The 20,859-nt window shown below is 43.3% G+C and overlaps 1 protein-coding gene across 7 annotated transcripts in view; it reads left to right on the forward strand.

Annotated features, from left to right (window-relative positions):
- Positions 1 to 20,830, forward strand: part of IKZF5 (IKAROS family zinc finger 5) — a 40,896-nt gene extending 20,066 nt beyond the window's left edge. For all 7 annotated transcript variants that reach the window (XM_030202565.1, XM_030202564.1, XM_030202562.1 and 4 more), the window contains 2 exons: positions 3,718 to 3,900; positions 19,886 to 20,830. In XM_030202565.1, the coding sequence (XP_030058425.1) occupies positions 3,718 to 3,900; positions 19,886 to 20,817 (1,115 nt within the window). In that variant the 3' untranslated portion in view covers positions 20,818 to 20,830. The remainder of the gene's footprint in view (positions 1 to 3,717; positions 3,901 to 19,885) is intronic.
- The last annotated feature ends 29 nt before the right edge of the window (positions 20,831 to 20,859 follow it).

Below are 20,859 nucleotides of genomic sequence, written 5' to 3' on the forward strand. Positions count from 1 at the left end.
TCTAACAAGCTTATTGTCGTGCTAATCCTGATTTGTTATTATCTTATACTCAGAAGGATTTCATGGACAAACACATTTGTGTGATTTCTCATTTGGATAAAGCAGTTGCACAAAGCATTTACTCTCATTGGCACATCTTGAAACTACATGAGGTGTTTCAAAATGGACCACTTATTCTTGTGGCAAAAATTTGGTCAATCATTTGGTGTCCTCTACTTTCACCACTCTATTAGTGAATACATTACAGACTCTAGAGGACACAGTAGGGTTACCATATGTCTTCTTTTAAGAGGACATGCCCTCTTTTTGGACTTCTTCAGATATGTCCTCGAGGATTTTTAATTTTTAGAGAAATGTCCTTTTTTTTCTTTTATGTGCCTATGACCAACACACCTACCCATATGAGAGAAACCGTTTCCGGCCTATTAGTCAACGGGGGTGCTAAAGAGAGAGAAAGGTGTTGCTTAGCCCCTCTTTGTTCTCCTACTGGTTGAATCAGTCACATGATGGGCTTTAAGCATATGTCATGCAACGACCTTCACTTGTATCTCAGAAGCCAGGCAGAGTTGTTGAGGGATATGCACTCTTCTGATACGTACGCTTGGGCACAGACTTAGTCAAACTCAAATCCAGAAGTTCTTGAAAAGTTGATTGTCTACTTCTGTACTGTAAGTCAGTCACTGGTTGATGTGTGTTCATTAACTACAGGCTACAATTAAATAGTTCTTTAGCAAAGGAAGCAACCATTTTTATTATTTCTGTCCTCTTTTTTGTCTCTGCAGATATGGTAACCCTAGGACACATCCCTTGTGGGAGGTGTAGAGCATGTCCTATGTCCTTCCAATGTTTAGTATGGCAACATCCTTTAACTATGAAGCAATATACACTACATGCTACAACCAATTTGTGTGTTAATATGTCCCTGTTTGAAACTTTGTGTTGGTCATACTACAAGAATCACCAGTCAGCATCTCAATGAACACCAGAGTAGACTTAACACTCAAACCCTTACGGCTCCATTAGTAGCTCGTTGTTTAGAATTTAACCATATTTTTACTCAGATGGTTTATTATTGAACAAGTATCATCAGAGTTTCAGGGTGACAGAGTAGCAGTTTTATCGAGAGAACAGTATTAACGTGGTTGCACCTTTCGGTTTAAATGACTTTAGTGAATGGAATGCTACTGTTTAGAGGGGTTTGATAAAGTTTCTTTGATTACATCATTACATTGACGGAAGTTTGCCTATTTCAGAATCGCTGCCAAAGACACGGATTACTTGAAATGAAGACAACCTTGTGATTTCTTGATTGCAGATGTTTCGAAACGGGGATCTCAGTTGGATGTGTGATGCAGCGTTAAGCCAAGATATGTGGTTGCTGTTTAGTTTTCATTTTGGTAGTGCTTGGTTAAGACTACATTCATATTATATATATTTTTTTAATTTATTATTTATTCATTTAACAATATGTTACAAGAAAACTTCTTGAGTAGGATAGAGTAAAAGTTTTACACCAGTAAATAAAGGAAAAGAAAAAACAAAAAGGAAAAGAAAATGTGAATACATCTTCACTTTTCTGAATCTATTGACTCTCAAGTCCATAAACGGAGATCCAAGATTAAATAATCTAAGGGAGAAATATAACATAGGAATTAATTTAACCAACAATTATACTCTGCTAGAAAGTTGTACATCAACTTCTTCTACTGCTTCTCAATTTTAACTGAGGCTATCAATGTTGAAACATGAACAGGTTCAGTAAAAATATATTTTTTACCCCCAAGCCTTATTATGCACTTGCAGGGGTACCTTAAAAAGAAGGTACCCCCCCAAGTGCAGCACCTCCGGCTTAGTGAGCAAAAATTGTTTCCTCCGTCGTCTTGTCTCCTTAGAGACATCAGGAAATAACATTATTCTAAAACCCAAAAAGGGTTTCTCTTTATTTCGAAAGAAAAGATGGAAAATCCAATTCTTATCGGGCATTAAGGCGACAGTCGCCACCAAAGTAGAGGCCGTCACCAAGTCAGAGTCAGAGGTCTCAAGCAAAAGAGAGACGTCAATCGGTTGTTCAATTTCTTGATTCAAATTCTTCCCCGGGACATAGTATACTTGTGAAAAGGGTGGAAAGTCCTTTTCCATAATATTCAAAACTTCAGAAAAATAACGCTTCAACATATCCAAAGGAAGAACATTTGATAATCTGGGAAAGTTGACAAATCTCAGGTTATGATTTTTAGTATAATTATCAAATGTTTCCATTTTTTGCCTAATATTCGTCAAATCTTTTAACATCGTAGTTTGTACTGTTTCCAGTTTCACAATCCTTTGGTCAATTTTTTCTACTTTTTCATTCAAAGCATTAGTCTCTTCTTCCTTTTTTTGTAATTCAGTTTCAATATGCTTTACTTTTGGTAAAACCTCGTTAAACTTGTTTAAGGAAAAGCTGTCCCAGGTTAGACATTAAATCCCACAAAACATCTAGAGTCACTTCTTTTGGTTTTACCGCTAACTCTTTAGGCAGTTCAAACCTTACTGGAAGCTGCTCATGAACCTCACTTCGGCTCTCAGTTTCTCTCCCTTCATTCCCCGCCGGCTCCATGGGCAAACTGCCCTCCATTCCCTCCTCAGATAGATTCGTCGCTTCTCCCCGGCGTTCTCCTGGGTCCGTACCTACTTCCAAGGGGGACCCTGTCGGGTCAGAGAGGAAGGAACTTGCACAGAGGGGTTGGGGAGGCGGAGTTTGCGCTGCGGGGCTCAATGTTGTTTCTAGACCGGAGGAAGCCGAAATCTCCCTTTCGCCGACATTCTTAACCGGTAGCGTTCCGCATTCCAGTACAGCTGCTCGTGGCCTCAGAAATTGGTCAATTGGACCAGGTAAAGGAGGTTGCAGCGGGGAAGCTCTGCCCGCTATTCTCCCCCTACGCTTCGGCATCTTCAGAGAGAGGTTCAGAGCGTCCTAGCAGAGCGGCGCCATCTTGGATCCCCCATATTATATATTTTTTCATTTATTATACAAAGTCTTCTTAGTTCAGTACAGACTCTTGTATGAGGAAAAGTTCACTATTGATTTAGAGGGATATATAAAACAGATACAAAAAAAAAAAATAACATCATTGGAGTAAACTTTAAGAGACTTGTGATGTATAAGCGGTCATGTGAGCCATTTTCAGCTTTTTTCATTAAGATTGAAGCTCTACTGCAGGTGCAGCCTATACTGAATTGTCATAAGCTCCTTAATTTTTCCCTCAGACCAGAGTTCTACATTGCCAATTTTTGTTTATGCAATTTTAATGCAGCATTAGTTTAGAATGCTCATTACTCTGAGCGTGTCGCAGTAATTTTCCTGTGACAGGTTCGCAGTAGAATGTCAATACATCTGAATTGCTTTGGCTCCTCAGGCAGGCTCCAGTTGAGCCAAAACACAGGACTGTGTTGAGCCTGTTGCATGTTGTTTTTGTTTACATGTAAATAAAAAGTACCCTTGTGTTGAAACTGAGTTGGTCTGCCTCAATTGTTTTCTGTGGAGAACCTCCATAACTGAGAAGCAGCTACGCTTTATATTTCACTGCCTCCATATTGGGAGCTGTGGGGATAGTATTTATCATATCAAACTGCTGATTCAGAGAACCTGGAGGACAGCCTGCCAGTAACCTTGCTTATATCGTGTTATTGCCGTGTAACTCCTAGATAATGTAAAATGTGTCTCCATTCTAATAGCTGGCACAGATACTGCTCAGAATGGGCTGGATCATCCTTCTGTTGAGGTTTCCCTGGATGAGACCGCTGGAATGTTAGTGGATGGTTTTGAGAGGACATTTGATGGAAAGTTAAAATGTCGCTATTGCAGCTATGCCAGCAAAGGAACAGCTCGTCTCATTGAGCACATCCGAATCCACACAGGTAAGGAGACATTATTCCAAGTAAGGAACATTCTATATGGTATAAACAAACCGGGCCTGTGCAGGAGGGGACAGTTATATGGGAGTGTTCCTCATTCCAGTCTGTTCAGTTAGTGGAATTATGACTGATCTGAATACATGCCGGCATAGATGGTTCCCTTACACATCATTAATTTAAATCCATGCAAGTAGAGAAGGCCCCTTGGCATATCACAGATATATAATCGGGGAATGGGTTTGTTGGGATTATGTTTTGGTCTACTACACCAAGTAGCGGTGTTATACTTTTTCCCTCTATCCTGAGGCTAACTGTGGCATTTGATTAGATCATTTTCCTCTTACCTCAGGCCACTGTTTGTCTTATTGCCTAAAGATTGAGAACTTTGCGACTCCCACGAAGATGTTTTGCTGTCCAAACTTCCTGTAGTCTAGACTGTGGACTGAATCATATTTGTAGTCACAGCCCATTCTGCCTTGCCTCAAAGAGTTGCTTTTCTTTATTTTCCCTCTCTGGTTCCTCTGCCTGCATTGTCTTCTGTTTCCTCTCAAGTCTACTTTGTCCATGGTCTAAAGTCTCTCCTTCTACCTGCTCTGATAGCTCAATCCCTTGCTTTCTCCATGGCACTTTCTCTCTCTTTTTCTCTTCTTAGAGCATCTACTGGAAAGAATTTGACTCAAGTCTCTTGCTAGATTGGGATGTCGGATTGTACATAAGTACATAAGTAATGCCATACTGGGAAAAGACCAAGGGTCCATCGAGCCCAGCATCCTGTCCACGACAGCGGCCAATCCAGGCCAAGGGCACCTGGCAAGCTTCCCAAACGTACAAACATTCTATACATGTTATTCCTGGAATTTTGGAGTTTTCTAAGTCCGTTTAGTAGCGGTTTATGGACTTGTCCTTTAGGAAACCGTCCAACCCCTTTTTAAACTCTGCTAAGCTAACCGCCTTCACCACTTTCTCCGGCAACGAATTTCAGAGTTTAATTACACGTTGGGTGAAGAAAAATTTTCTCCGATTTGTTTTAAATTTACTACACTGTAGTTTCATCGCATGCCCCCTAGTCCTAGTATTTTTGGAAAGCATGAACAGACGCTTCACATCCACCTGTTCCACTCCACTCATTATTTTATATACCTCTATCATGTCTCCCCTCAGCCGTCTCTTCTCCAAGCTGTATAGCCCTAGCCTCCTTAGTCTTTCTTCATAGGGAAGTCGTCCCATCCCCGCTATCATTTTAGTCGCCCTTCGCTGCACCTTTTCCAATTCTACTATATCTTTCTTGAGATGCGGCGACCAGAATTGAACACAATACTCAAGGTGCGGTCGCACCATGGAGCGATACAACGGCATTATAACATCCTCACACCTGTTTTCCATACCTTTCCTGATAATACCCAACATTCTATTCGCTTTCTTAGCCGCAGCAGCACACTGAGCAGAAGGTTTCAGTGTGTTATCGACGACGACACCCAGATCCCTTTCTTGGTCTGTAACTCCTAACGTGGAACCTTGCATGACGTAGCTATAATTCGGGTTCTTTTTTCCCACATGCATCACCTTGCACTTGCTCACATTAAACATCATCTGCCATTTAGCCGCCCAGTCTCCCAGTCTCATAAGGTCCTCTTGTAATTTTTCACAATCCTGTCGCGATTTAACGACTTTGAATAACTTTGTGTCATCAGCAAATTTAATTACCTCGCTAGTTACTCCCATCTCTAAATCATTTATAAATATATTAAAAAGCAGCGGTCCTAGCACGGACCCCTGAGGAACCCCACTAACTACCCTTCTCCATTGTGAATACTGCCCATTTAACCCCACTCTCTGTTTCCTATCCTTCAACCAGTTTTTAATCCACAATAGGACATTTCCTCCTATCCCATGACCCTCCAATTTCCTCTGTAGCCTTTCATGAGGTACCTTGTCAAACGCCTTTTGAAAATCCAGATACACAATATCAACCGACTCCCCTTTGTCCACATGTTTGTTCACTCCTTCAAAGAATTGAAGTAAATTGGTCAGGCAAGATTTCCCCACACAAAAGCCATGCTGACTTGGTCTCAGTAATCCATGTCCTCTGATGTGCTCTGTAATTTTGTTTTTGATAATAGCCTCTACCATTTTCCCCGGCACCGACGTCAGACTCACCGGTCTATAATTTCCCGGATCTCCCCTGGAGCCTTTTTTAAAAATGGGCGTTACATTGGCCACCCTCCAATCTTCCGGTACCACGCTCGATTTTAAGGATAAGTTGCATATCACTAGCAGTAGCTCCGCAAGCTCGTTTTTCAGTTCTATCAGTACTCTAGGATGAATACCATCCGGTCCAGGAGATTTGCTACTCTTCAGTTTGCCGAACTGCCCATTTACGTCCTCCAGGTTTACCGTGAAGTCAGTAAGTTTCTCCGACTCGTCCGCTTGAAATACCATTTCCGACACCGGTATCCCACCCAAATCTTCCTCGGTGAAGACCGAAGCAAAGAATTCATTCAGTCTCTCCGCTACGTCTTTGTCTTCCTTGATCGTCCCTTTTACCCCTCGGTCATCCAGCGGCTCAACCGATTCTTTTGCCGGCTTCCTGCTTTTAATATACCGAAAAAATTTTTTACTATGTTTTTTTGCCTCTAATGCTATCTTTTTTTCATACTCCCTCTTGGCCTTCTTAATCTGCGCCTTGCATTTGCTTTGACACTCCTTATGCTGTTTCTTGTTATTTTCAGACGGTTCCTTCTTCCATTTTCTGAAGGCGTTTCTTTTAGCCCTAATAGCTTCCTTCACCTCACTTTTCAACCAGGCCGGGTGTCTTTTGGACTTCCGTCTTTCTTTTCTAATTCGCGGAATATGTATGGCCTGGATTGTGCTGTTTGATTTTTATTCCTCGGGGGGCAACACCTCCAAAGGGGCTAGTTTTATACATATCATGACAGTAATTAACTTCACTCTGTTCAAGATATCTTGAGCATAATGTCAACCTCTCAAATTTACTACTGGCTGCAGGGCTGTGGAGTTGGTACACCAAACCTTCGACTCCTCTATTTTTCTACTTTCCAAACCTGACTCCTGCTGATGTATATATATCTTTGTCCTAAAGTAACAGAAAATATAACTTATATTTACCAGTACTTTAGATCCAGGACAAAGATAGATAGAGAGAAAGAACAGTACTTTTAGTTTATGGTTGGTTTTGTGATATGTGGTATGTTGTGATTGTTTTGGGGTTTTTTTTTTTTTATTATATATGTTTCTCTAAGTATAAAATGATAATTTCTTAGCAGCTCTCCGGACCGGTCCAGACGTTGCCGCTTGGGTTATGCTTCCCTACCAGCAGATAAAGACTGAGAACACTAACTCTGAGAACTGCGTAAAAGCACTGTGCAACCTCCACCTAGCCAATATGTTCTCAGTGTTCATCAGATGTTAGACAAACAGCCTTTGCTGGTCTGGCAGGACTGAAGGGGGTTGGAAAGGAAAACCCTTGAATCCTACGTTTTGATGGTACTTTTGCATTTTTGTTAGTTTCTTGATTCATTTAAAAAAAAAAAGTGCTGTTCTCCTGAGGTTGTTGGTCCTTGGGGGCCAATGTTACTCCTTGGGCTATTACACCTTCCTGGCCGAGTCGCTCTACCTGTTCCCCCGGTTGCCAGGAGGACCTAGAGTTGTGTGGGATGCCTTGAATGCCAGTGCCACAGCTAGCAGCAGCTCTTAAAATAAAAAACAAACAAAAAAACCCCTTCCAGTTGAAGTTTACTAGCTGCAGTCCTTGGGCAGTTTGCTGTGCTAGTTCATCGCTTCAGTTGGTCCTCCATTCACTCCTTCATCTCGGGGTGGCCTGCGAGTTGGGCGTATGGGCGCTGGGGTCGGGAGACCAAACCACCATTGCCATCTGTCAGAGGGCCCTTTGAAGACTCCCTCAGATGCTGTTCCAGCGCAGCAAGGCGCTGAAGAATTCTCAAAGTGCAGCAGCAGTTTCTGTTTTGGCAGGAATTGCTGCCACTGCAGAGCCTTCCCCAGGCTCGGAGCAGCCCCCACTCCAGAGTCCAGAAAACCCTGTTCGACTCCTCAGTGGCTGCGGGGGGCAAAGCAGGGGGGAGGCACAGGGTTTCCTCTTGAGTTCTTTACCGGGCTTGAAAGTCGGGGGGGAGGGGGGGGGGAGGGGGTTCCCCAAGGGCTTCCTTGCTTGTGCATTCTGCCCCAGACCCTCCAAAATGGTCCTGACTGGATTGGGAGGAGGATTTTGAAAAGTTGGTCTTCCGCTTAGCTGAGGAGGAGTTTAATGACCAGGATGATGAGGTCCTGGTTGTTCCGGAGGCAGGGGCTGAGGCTGTCCCTCCTGGAGAAGACCTTTCTGTTGACTGCATCTTCCACAGGGAGGAGTTGGCGGAACTCATCTCTCAGGTCACCTTAAGTGTGAAGATGAGGCACTGGTGGAAGGTAATCTACGGAAGGTTGATCTCCTGGTCAAGGGAATTAGAAAGCCGCCCAAGACATTTCTTATGAATCAGAATGTAATGAAGATAGTGTATACAGAATGAGGACTCCCTGGACACAGTGTGTAAGGTGGCCCCTGCCAGGACTAAGTTGTACTGTATTCCTCCTGTGGATAGGTATTCCCTTAGGCCTCCAACTATGGATGCGCTGGTGCCTGCAGTTACAAAGACCACTATTCTGGTGGATGGTGGTGCAGCTCTTAAGGACCCCCAGCATTGTAAGGTGCAGACTCTGAAGCAGAGTTTTCACCTGTCTTACCTGGCCCTTCAAACATTCATGGGGGAGCTGGTGGCAAGAGCCTGTTTCCGTTGGGTGCAGAAAGTCTTGGATGAGCCTGCTGCAGATTGTCATTCACTGGATCAGGCATTGGCTAAGTCAGAGGTGAGTTCATAGTTCTTGGCAGATGCCCTTTTATGATTTTGCCTTGGTGAAGAATATGACTGTCATGGTATCAACTTGCTAGGCTCTTTGGCTTTGAGGTTGGGTGGCAGATGCAGCCTCTAAGGCTAAGCTCTGTTCCTTGCCCTTTCGTGGCTCTACGCTCTTTGAAGAGGAGCTGGATAAGCTGGTGAAAGGGTTAGGTGAAACTAAGGTTCCCTGCTTGCCAGAGGATAAACCTAGAGGTTTGGGCCTGGCTCTGTGGCTCAAGGGCACATTCGAGATACTAGGTACTATCACCTGGATAGGTCTTGGTGGGGGTCGTGGGTGTTTCTTTCAACGGATCCAGTCCTTTCATGGTGGTCACCGGGGGGGTGGGGGGAGAGATTCAGGCTGCACTGGTTCCAACCAGTCCCATTCTTCCCAATGAAGGTGTCATGGACCCTCCTCTGGTAACCATGGGCACACAGAACAGTTTTATCAGAGGTGGGTCCACATTACATCTGACAAGTGGGTGCTTGAGGTTGTCCACGAAGGCTGTGCTCTGGAGTTTGTGCATCCTCTGCCTGATCTGTTTCTAGAATCCCCATGTCAGTCTCGTTTCGAAGATAAGTGCTGTCAGGGACACCTTGAGAAGGCTCCTCCTTCTAGAACTGGTAGTTCCAGTTCCTTTTCAGGAGCATGGGTCAGGTTCTTACTCAGTCTATTTTGTAGTTCCCAAGAAGGATTCCTTTCAGCCAGTTCCGGACCTGAAGCGGTAAACAGAGCCTTAAAAGTTCCTTGCTTCCAAATGTAGACATCCCAGTCAGTTACAGTGGCAGTTCAGCGTGGGTAGTTTAACACAGCCTTAGATCTTACGGAGGTGTATCTGCATATTCCTGTTTTCTTGTTATGTTATAGCAGACTTTTCACCTGCCAACTCCCTCAATTTGAGATTCAAGGTGAGATACAATAAAGAAACTGATAACAAAACAAAACATCAGGAAATTACAAAAAAATCAAGTAAAATAAAAACTACATCACTAATAAATTTAATCAGATTTTATTAAACTGAAACAAATACGTTTTTAAAGCTTTATGAAAAGAATAACATTTTACCAAATGTAATTTTACAGGAACATTAATCCATAAACGAAGTATCAAAATGAAAAAGAATGAGAAAATAAAGCCTTGAATCTAACAAATCTAATCGTTGGAAAAACCAAAGACAGTTGATTACAACTCCTAGGAGTCACAGTAAAACTTAGAATTTTCAATAAATGGGACAAACCCTTTGGCAGTTGCTTTCCAAAATTTTAAAAGCTGGGCGTAACACCTTAAAATGGATCCTAGCATGTACCAGTAGCCAATGCAACTCCCCCAACAGAGGAGTCACATGGTCATCATGAAACTTGCAAAAAATAAGTCTTCCGGCTGAATTTTGGATCAATAGAATTTTATGAATCAATCTAGAAGTTATACCTAAATATAAAGAATTGCAATAGTCAAGTACAACTAAAATTGAAAGTTGCATAATGATTCTAAAATGATCCCTCGAAAAATAGGAACAGAGTAAGCGAAGCTGGTTCATCTTAAAATAGGCTTTCTTAACCAAACTATTAATCTGAGATTGCACAGTTAAAAAGGAATCCAAAATATCCCTAAAACCTTTGACCCTTTCAATATTATTTGAATTCCATCACTGAGTTGAATAGACTGCGGAATGTTTGCCAAGTTAAGAGTAAACCATAGAATTCTAGACTTGTCAGCATTTAATTTGAGGTTTACAGAGGTGGACCAGTCTCTGATCCTCCTAATAAAATCATGAATAGCAGAACAAAACCTGCATCACGATTAATAGGAATCAACACAAAAAGATCAACAGCATATAATAACATAAACTTGCCCAAATTCCAAGAAATAAGTCCAAGCAAGTTCATGTATAAATTATATAAAAGAGGGGAGAGGGGCGATAGGAGAGCCCTGCGGTACCCCACAAGGGGGCTTCCATGATGAATAAGTACCATCTTTCAACACCAAATACTGTCTATTTTTAAGGAAAGATGCAAACCAACTAAAAACTGGGTCTGCTAACCCAACTCCAGAAAGTAAACTTAATAGATAGAATCTCATGATTGACTGTATCGAAAACGGCAGAGATATCAAACTGTAACAAAATTGCCTCACCAACTCTGTACAACATCCGCTTTACCTCAGTGGTTAGTGAAAACAACAAAGTTTCGGTACTATGAAAAAGAACAAAACCCATACTGAGAACGGAGTAATAATGCACGTTTATCCAAACAGTTCGAGGAAAGTTGAAGTCCAACCACAAACTCAACCAACTTAGTAAGGAAAGGAATGTTTGCAACTGGCCTGAAATGAGAAGTTTGGGACAGATCGCCATCAGGCTGTTTAGGGATTGGAGTTAAAACAGTACTTCCCATTTCTTCAGAGAACCAACCCAAACATAAAGTGTATTAACAAAAAGCAAGCCAATTTATCAAATCAGATGAGGGATGTTTTTAACAAACAAGAGAACATACTGTCCAGCGGACATCCAGATCTAGATCTGTTTACGAAAGGACTCAAGGTTGATGGAGAAACTGATTCAAATCTAGACCAAACCCTGTCAGCTGGAACATTTTCTAGAACGGTATTATAGATAATAAATCAGCACAAAAGTAACTAAACTTCACAGAAGTCTGAAAAGAAAAATAAATATTATTTACCTTAGAGGCAAAATATTCAGCCAGTGAGTCTGCAGACGGCCGAGTTAAATTAGTTACAGCAGAACTTTTCAAATTACAATGTAATATGCCAAAACGTTTCCACAAATTTAGGACGTTCAGTGCGCACTAAGGTTGAATAATAAGTTCTCCTAGCTGAATTCAGTTTAGTGTTGTAAGATTTCAAAGATTGTTTCCAGCTGACTCATGAATTCATCTTTAGATTTTTGCCAACTTTGTTCAATTTGACATTCTTTCTTTAATTCTAATAACTGTGCTGAAAACCAAGGGGAATTCAGTCTTTTAGAAGATTTAATAGTACATTCTGGAGCAATTTCGTTTAAAATTTGAAATGTAGAAGATTTTGTTAGATAATAAAAATTCTGGACGGGCATCAGTAGTATCTAATAAAGGTATAACCTGGGACCAGAAATTATTTGCACCAATTTTACCTCTTCCCAGCCTTGTACTTCTAAAAGGATTTTTCCTGTCCACAAACATGTTAAGATTCAGGGTAAAATTGCAGCAGTAATGATCTGACCAGATCACTTCTCATCTCATAAAATTTAAAGAAGCCTTCCCCACTGGGATTTGGGGGAAGTAAATTGGCATTAATCTGTAAATTCAACCTTGATTTCTTCCACAATTATTCCTGGGTGAGGGTTAAGGCTTTAAACTTTTCTCCCACAGAGTCTCTACCACCCCACCCCCCCCCATCTCCAGTGGGCAGGACCTTCACAATCCAAACTTATTCAGTCCCAGCCTGAGATTTTGGAGAGCATCTTTGCCAATTAAAGATAGCTCAAAGGTGAGCTGTAAAAGTAATATTTACAGAATTCTGGAACACCCTTGCTCCCCTCTATTCTGTACTGACAGTCTGGCCACATCTAGCTTATCCTAATATTTTTATTAGATCTTATTTTCACAGCCAGATATTCAATGGGTAGAGCAAACAAGGGGGAGATAGGGCATCTGTGCCTCAAATCCTGAGTGATGTAGAATTATTAGATGTAAATCGATATTTTTTTCTGATTTCAAAAGTACAAAGACTAGGGGACACTCAAGGAAATTACATGGAAATACTTTTAAAACAAATAGAAGGAAATATTTTTTCACTGAACAAATAGTTAAGCTCTGGAACTCTTTGCCGGAGGATGTAGTAACAGCGGTTAGCGTATCTGGATTTAAAAAAGGTTTTGGACAAGCTCCTGGAGGAAAAGTCCGGAGTCTGCTATTCAGACACGGGAAGCAACTGCTTGCCCTGGGATTGGTAGCATGAAATGTTGCCATGATTTGGGTTTCTGCCAGGTACTTGTGACCTGTCTTGGCCACAGTTGGGAACAGGATACTGGGCTAGATGGACCATTGGTCTGACCCAGTATGGCGGGAGGTGGTGGAGATGAAAAACAGTAGCGGAATTCAAGCATGTGTGGGATAAACATAAAGGAATCCTATTCAGAAGCTTAGCCGAGATTGGGAGGCAGGGATAGTGCTGGGAAGACTTCTAAGGTCTGTGCCCTGAAAATGGCAGATACAAATCAAGGTAAGGTATACACAAGAAGTAGCACATATGAGTTTATCTTTTTGGGCAGACTAGATGGACCGTGCAGGTCTTTTTCTGCCGTCATCTACTATGTTACTAGTACTGAAGCACAAAAAGTTAATAACGAGGAGTCATTAGCAAAAAGAATAGCCAACATGTGTCCTTTCTCGTGAGATGGCAGCAGTATGCAGTGGTTTTTGTAGCCATGGCCTGTCTTCATTGGCTGCAACAGATTCTGGGTGATTCACAGGAGGATGAGGATTGAAGTTCTGGAAGCCAATGTTTTATATGACCAATTAGGACCTCGACCAGGGGCATGACAGCTTGTTTATGTTTATTAAAACTTGCTATACTACCAGCCAATTAAACATGATAGGAAAGGGACTAACATATACATACAAAAGAACTGGACAAGCAATCTTATACGTACATCATAGCATGACGCCCTATCCCCCTAGATCTTATATTCCAATTGCACAAATCAAAAAGATAGGTCTTCAATAAGGCCTTATTTTGAAAAAAAACATATTCGTGAAATGAAATAGAAAGGCTATTCCATAATGAGGGTACTAGCAAAAAAAAAAAAAAAAATGCACTGTCTTGAGTTGTCGCCCGTTGAGCTCTAGCTGGAGTAAAAATAGTCATCCTGTGATCCGAAAGTGACCTCAGTACTCTATTAGGGATATAAGGTATTTGCTAACAAGGCCAAATAGGATGTTTCATTCCAGCAGCTGTTGTAGCTCTGGAATTGGTAGGTGGATTTGGCCTCTAAAACCTGCCTCAGCAGACTTCTGTTTAGGGGAAAGCAGCTGATGTTTGCTGAGGGTTTGGAGAAGTTAGAAATCCATCATACAGTGGAAAGGCCTGTGTTGTAAAAAAGCAGCTCCTAGCTGTTAGAAGCCAGACGGTAATTGCACCTGAGGAGTGGTGACTTTTCTATGATACAGTGGTTGGCTAATACTGTCTTAAAGGCCTCAGATTCAGTTTGTAGCTAAGAAAATAATGCAACAGGTTTCCATTCAAATAAATGGCAGTGTCAGCAGGATTCAAACTACAGTAACAGGGCAGCACAGGGACTGGGCCATGACCAGGGCGGCAGTTATGTAATCCACATGCAGTAAGAAAATTTCACAAAGTCACTAGAACTCCTTGCTCCTGCAGTACAGGGCCAATCAATGTCCAAAGGGAAAGAACACTTTAGACAGATAATGGACAGCAACTATTGGTTACTGGTAGATCTTTGAAAATGGATTAGAAACATCTCATAGGCTGTTCCCGCCGTGTTTAGACTCAGTGCAGCAATGTCCTCTAGGTAAGTTTGGATCAGTGATTTCCTCATGATGCTCCCTCTATGGCGTCCCATCAGTGATATCCATTTGACATTCCCTCTCGAGGTGGTTTTGGATCAGTGATTTCCTCATGATGCACCATGGCGTCCCATCAGTGATATCCATATGACATTCCCTCTCGAGGTGGTTTTGGATCAGTGATTTCCTCATGATGCACCATGGCGTCCCATCAGTGATATCCATATGACATTCCCTCTCGAGGTGGTTTTGGATCAGTGATTTCCTCATGATGCACCATGGCGTCCCATCAGTGATATCCATATGACATTCCCTCTCGAGGTGGTTTTGGATCAGTGATTTCCTCATGATGCACCATGGCGTCCCATCAGTGATATCCATATGACATTCCCTCTCGAGGTGGTTTTGGATCAATGATTTCCTCATGATGCACCATGGCGTCCCATCAGTGATATCCATATGACATTCCCTCTCGAGGTGGTTTTGGATCAGTGATTTCCTCATGATGCACCATGGCGTCCCATCAGTGATATCCATATGACATTCCCTCTCGAGGTGGTTTTGGATCAGTGATTTCCTCATGATGCACCATGGCGTCCCATCAGTGATATCCATATGACATTCCCTCTCGAGGTGGTTTTGGATCAGTGATTTCCTCATGATGCACCATGGCGTCCCATCAGTGATATCCATATGACATTCCCTCTCGAGGTGGTTTTGGATCAGTGATTTCCTCATGATGCACCATGGCGTCCCATCAGTGATATCCATATGACATTCCCTCTCGAGGTGGTTTTGGATCAGTGATTTCCTCATGATGCACCATGGCGTCCCATCAGTGATATCCATATGACATTCCCTCGAGGTGGTTTTGGATCAGTGATTTCCTCATGATGCACCATGGCGTCCCATCAGTGATATCCATATGACATTCCCTCTCGAGGTGGTTTTGGATCAATGATTTCCTCATGATGCACCATGGCGTCCCATCAGTGATATCCATATGACATTCCCTCTCGAGGTGGTTTTGGATCAGTGATTTCCTCATGATGCACCATGGCGTCCCATCAGTGATATCCATATGACATTCCCTCTCGAGGTGGTTTTGGATCAGTGATTTCCTCATGATGCACCATGGCGTCCCATCAGTGATATCCATATGACATTCCCTCTCGAGGTGGTTTTGGATCAGTGATTTCCTCATGATGCACCATGGCGTCCCATCAGTGATATCCATATGACATTCCCTCTCGAGGTGGTTTTGGATCAGTGATTTCCTCATGATGCACCATGGCGTCCCATCAGTGATATCCATATGACATTCCCTCTCGAGGTGGTTTTGGATCAATGATTTCCTCATGATGCACCATGGCGTCCCATCAGTGATATCCATATGACATTCCCTCTCGAGGTGGTTTGGATCAGTGATTTCCTCATGATGCACCATGGCGTCCCATCAGTGATATCCATATGACATTCCCTCTCGAGGTGGTTTTGGATCAGTGATTTCCTCATGATGCACCATGGCGTCCCATCAGTGATATCCATATGACATTCCCTCTCGAGGTGGTTTTGGATCAGTGATTTCCTCATGATGCACCATGGCGTCCCATCAGTGATATCCATATGACATTCCCTCTCGAGGTGGTTTTGGATCAGTGATTTCCTCATGATGCACCATGGCGTCCCATCAGTGATATCCATATGACATTCCCTCTCGAGGTGGTTTTGGATCAGTGATTTCCTCATGATGCACCATGGCGTCCCATCAGTGATATCCATATGACATTCCCTCTCGAGGTGGTTTTGGATCAGTGATTTCCTCATGATGCACCATGGCGTCCCATCAGTGATATCCATATGACATTCCCTCTCGAGGTGGTTTTGGATCAGTGATTTCCTCATGATGCACCATGGCGTCCCATCAGTGATATCCATATGACATTCCCTCTCGAGGTGGTTTTGGATCAGTGATTTCCTCATGATGCACCATGGCGTCCCATCAGTGATATCCATATGACATTCCCTCTCGAGGTGGTTTTGGATCAGTGATTTCCTCATGATGCACCATGGCGTCCCATCAGTGATATCCATATGACATTCCCTCTCGAGGTGGTTTTGGATCAGTGATTTCCTCATGATGCACCATGGCGTCCCATCAGTGATATCCATATGACATTCCCTCTCGAGGTGGTTTTGGATCAGTGATTTCCTCATGATGCACCATGGCGTCCCATCAGTGATATCCATATGACATTCCCTCTCGAGGTGGTTTTGGATCAGTGATTTCCTCATGATGCACCATGGCGTCCCATCAGTGATATCCATATGACATTCCCTCTCGAGGTGGTTTTGGATCAGTGATTTCCTCATGATGCACCATGGCGTCCCATCAGTGATATCCATATGACATTCCCTCTCGAGGTGGTTTTGGATCAGTGATTTCCTCATGATGCACCATGGCGTCCCATCAGTGATATCCATATGACATTCCCTCTCGAGGTGGTTTTGGATCAGTGATTTCCTCATGATGCACCATGGCGTCCCATCAGTGATATCCATATGACATTCCCTCTCGAGGTGGTTTTGGATCAGTGATTTCCTCATGATGCACCATGGCGTCCCATCAGTGATATCCATATGACATTCCCTCTCGAGGTGGTTTTGGATCAGTGATTTCCTCATGATGCACCATGGCGTCCCATCAGTGATATCCATATGACATTCCCTCTCGAGGTGGTTTTGGATCAGTGATTTCCTCATGATGCACCATGGCGTCCCATCAGTGATATCCATATGACATTCCCTCTCGAGGTGGTTTTGGATCAGTGATTTCCTCATGATGCACCATGGCGTCCCATCAGTGATATCCATATGACATTCCCTCTCGAGGTGGTTTTGGATCAGTGATTTCCTCATGATGCACCATGGCGTCCCATCAGTGATATCCATATGACATTCCCTCTCGAGGTGGTTTTGGATCAGTGATTTCCTCATGATGCACCATGGCGTCCCATCAGTGATATCCATATGACATTCCCTCTCGAGGTGGTTTTGGATCAGTGATTTCCTCATGATGCACCATGGCGTCCCATCAGTGATATCCATATGACATTCCCTCTCGAGGTGGTTTTGGATCAGTGATTTCCTCATGATGCACCATGGCGTCCCATCAGTGATATCCATATGACATTCCCTCTCGAGGTGGTTTTGGATCAGTGATTTCCTCATGATGCACCATGGCGTCCCATCAGTGATATCCATATGACATTCCCTCTCGAGGTGGTTTTGGATCAGTGATTTCCTCATGATGCACCATGGCGTCCCATCAGTGATATCCATATGACATTCCCTCTCGAGGTGGTTTTGGATCAGTGATTTCTTCATGATGCTCCCTCTATAAGAACATAAGAATAGCAATACTGGGTCAGACCAATGGTCCATCTAGCCCAGTATCCTGCTTCCAGCAGTGGCCAATCCAAGACACAAGTACCTGGCAAAACCCGAAAATGTAGCACCATTCCATGTTACCAATCCCAGGCAAGCAGTGGCTTCCCCGTGTCAATCTCAATAACAGACTATGGACTTTTCCTCCAGTAACTTGTACACACCTTTTTTTAAACCCAGATACACTAACTGCCGTTAACACAACCTCCGGCAATGAGTTCCAGAGCTTAACTATTTGTTGAGTATTTCCATGCAATTTCATTGAGCGTCCCCTAGTGTTCATACTTTTTGAATGAGTGAAAAATCGATTCACCTCCATCTGCTCCATAATTCTCAGGATTTTGTAGCCCTCAATCATATCCCCCCCCCCCCCCTCCTCATCCGTCTCTTTTCCAATCTGAGGAGCCCTAACCTCTTTAGCCTTTCCTCATATGGGAGGAGTTCCATACCTTTTTTCATTTTGGCCACTTCTTTGAACCTTTTCTAATGCTGCTATACCTTTTTTGAGATATGGCGACCAGAATTGAACACAGTACTCAAGGTGAGGTCGCATCATTGAGCGATACAGAGATATTATAATATTTTTGGACTTATTTTGCATCCCTCTCCTAATAATTCCTAGCATCCTGTTTGCTTTTTTTTTTGGCTGTTGCCACCGTAGATTGAGCAGAAGATTTGAGCATATTGTCTACAATGACACCTAGGTCTTTTTCTTGAATGCTGACTCCTTAGGTGGACCCTGACATCAGATAACTATGATTCAGATTATTCTTCCCGATGTGTATCACTTTGCATTTGTCTACATTAAATTTCATTTGCAAACATGCAATCCGCGTGCATTTTAACAACTTTGAATAGTTTCATGTCATCTGCAAATTTAATCACCTCACTCGTCGTTCTGATTTTCAGATCATTTATAAATATGTTAAAAAGCACCAGTCCCAGTACAGATCCCTGCGGCACTCTATTATTCACCCTCCTCCATCGAGAAAAATGGCCATTTAACCCTACCCTCTGTTTTCTGTGCAATAACCAATTCTTAAACCACAACAGAACATTGTCTCCTATCCCATGACTTTTTCATTTTCTCAGGAGTCTCTCATGAGGAATTTTGTCAAAAGATTTCTGAAATTATAGATACATTAACCAGCTCACCATTATCTACGTTTAATTCACTCCTTCAAAGAAAGAAATGAAATTGGTGAGGCAAGACTTCCCTTGGCTGAACCCATGGTGACTGTGTCCCATTAAACCCAGTCAGTTAGTTTAGGGTTCACAGCCAGAGCACTCTGTTTATTTCTTAGTCATCTGTGCGGAATCTATGCTAAATCTAAGTACACCATATTTGATGCTCCTTCTCCCTCTTCTGGGTGTATGGCCATACTGTCTGCTCCATGGTGTTCCTTGTGTACGTTATAGGTTTGGAAAGACCTGGCAGGCCACAGTTTCTGTTTACATCCAAACATGTTAAAATTGAGCCTTCTTTAAGCTGGTGTCCAGGGTCCCTTTGTAATAAACCTACATTCAAATTGAAGTTATATCCACAAACTATAGAATGTGCTAAAGTACTCAACTTCTGTTCCCTCTAAAACAGATAGCTTGTGTCCTGTGTAAGGCTTGGATTTAGGACAAGTTTGTTAAGGGGGTAGTAGGCAGTTCCTGAGTGGGGAGTGGGATGCAAGCTGCACCAAAAAGTGTGAGGCCCCTTGAGGGTACAGAACCAGGGGTAGATGCCTTGTTCCACACCCCTTTGCACATAGTGTTTATACAGCGTTGAGCCACAAGCACATCATGATTCCGAAGGTCTTTTTCAAGACCAGACGCATATTCACTTAAGTGGATCTTTAGTGTTCGATTTATACATCGTTTTGGACATCACAGTACTTCATGACCCCTGAAGCAGGCACTTAATGCATGGTTGCAAGTACCAACAATAAATTGTCTATATCATTGACGACTCTTTCATTTCCCCGGTCTTTCCCAAGCCTTCTCCAACTTCCTACTGTGGTCTGTTGACTTGTTCCACACCCCTAACACTGTTCTCTTTTTGACTGAATTTAATTTCTGTTCATAAGTTCTACTGACCTTGTTCTGTTATTTCTCCGCAGGTGAGAAACCGCACAGGTGCCACCTCTGTCCATTTGCTTCTGCTTATGAGCGCCACCTGGAGGCGCATATGCGCTCACACACTGGTGAGAAACCCTACAAGTGTGAACTGTGCTCCTTCCGCTGCAGTGACCGGAGTAATCTGTCCCACCACCGCCGGCGCAAGCACAAGATTGTACCAATGAAAGGCAGCCGGTCCTCCCTCAGCAATAAGAAAATGTGGGGGGTCTTGCAGAAGAAGAGCAGCAGCTTGGGCTACCGGCGAGCTCTCATTAACCTGAGCCCACCCTCGATGGTGGTACAGAAGCCAGACTACTTAAATGACTTCAGTCATGAAATTCCCAACATCCAGCCTGAAGCGTATGAGAGCATGACCAAAGCGGTGCAGGCTGCTGGACTGCCTCGCGACCCCCAGGACCTTATGGTTGATAACCCTTTGAACCAGCTGTCCACTCTGGCAGGACAGTTGTCCAGTTTACCACCAGACAATGCCAACCCAGCATCACCTGAGGAGATGCCATGTCAGGATGAAAAGCCTTTTATGATTCAGCAGCCATCTGCTCCAGCAGCAGCCTCCAGCAGCTTAGCCCAGAACTCGTCACCCACCAGCCCTGAGCCACGAGCCCTGCACGGCCACAGGAACTACAGCCCAGTGGCAGGGCCGAGCAGTGAACGCAGTGCTCACACAAGTACTCCTAGTATCAGCAATAGCCAACCCAGCACTCCAGCTCCCACCCTACATGTGCAGGACCCACAGCTCCTCCACCACTGCCAGCACTGTGACATGTACTTTGCAGATAACATTCTCTACACCATCCACATGGGCTGCCATGGCTTTGAAAACCCTTTTCAGTGTAATATCTGTGGATGCAAATGTAAAAACAAGTATGACTTTGCTTGTCATTTTGCCAGGGGCCAACACAGCCATCACTGATTACTACACCTGAACCCAGCAAGCCCGCAAAGGCCCCCCCCC

This window comes from Microcaecilia unicolor, chromosome 5 (genome assembly GCF_901765095.1).
Source record: "Microcaecilia unicolor chromosome 5, aMicUni1.1, whole genome shotgun sequence".
Classification (NCBI taxonomy): Eukaryota; Metazoa; Chordata; class Amphibia; order Gymnophiona; family Siphonopidae; genus Microcaecilia; species Microcaecilia unicolor.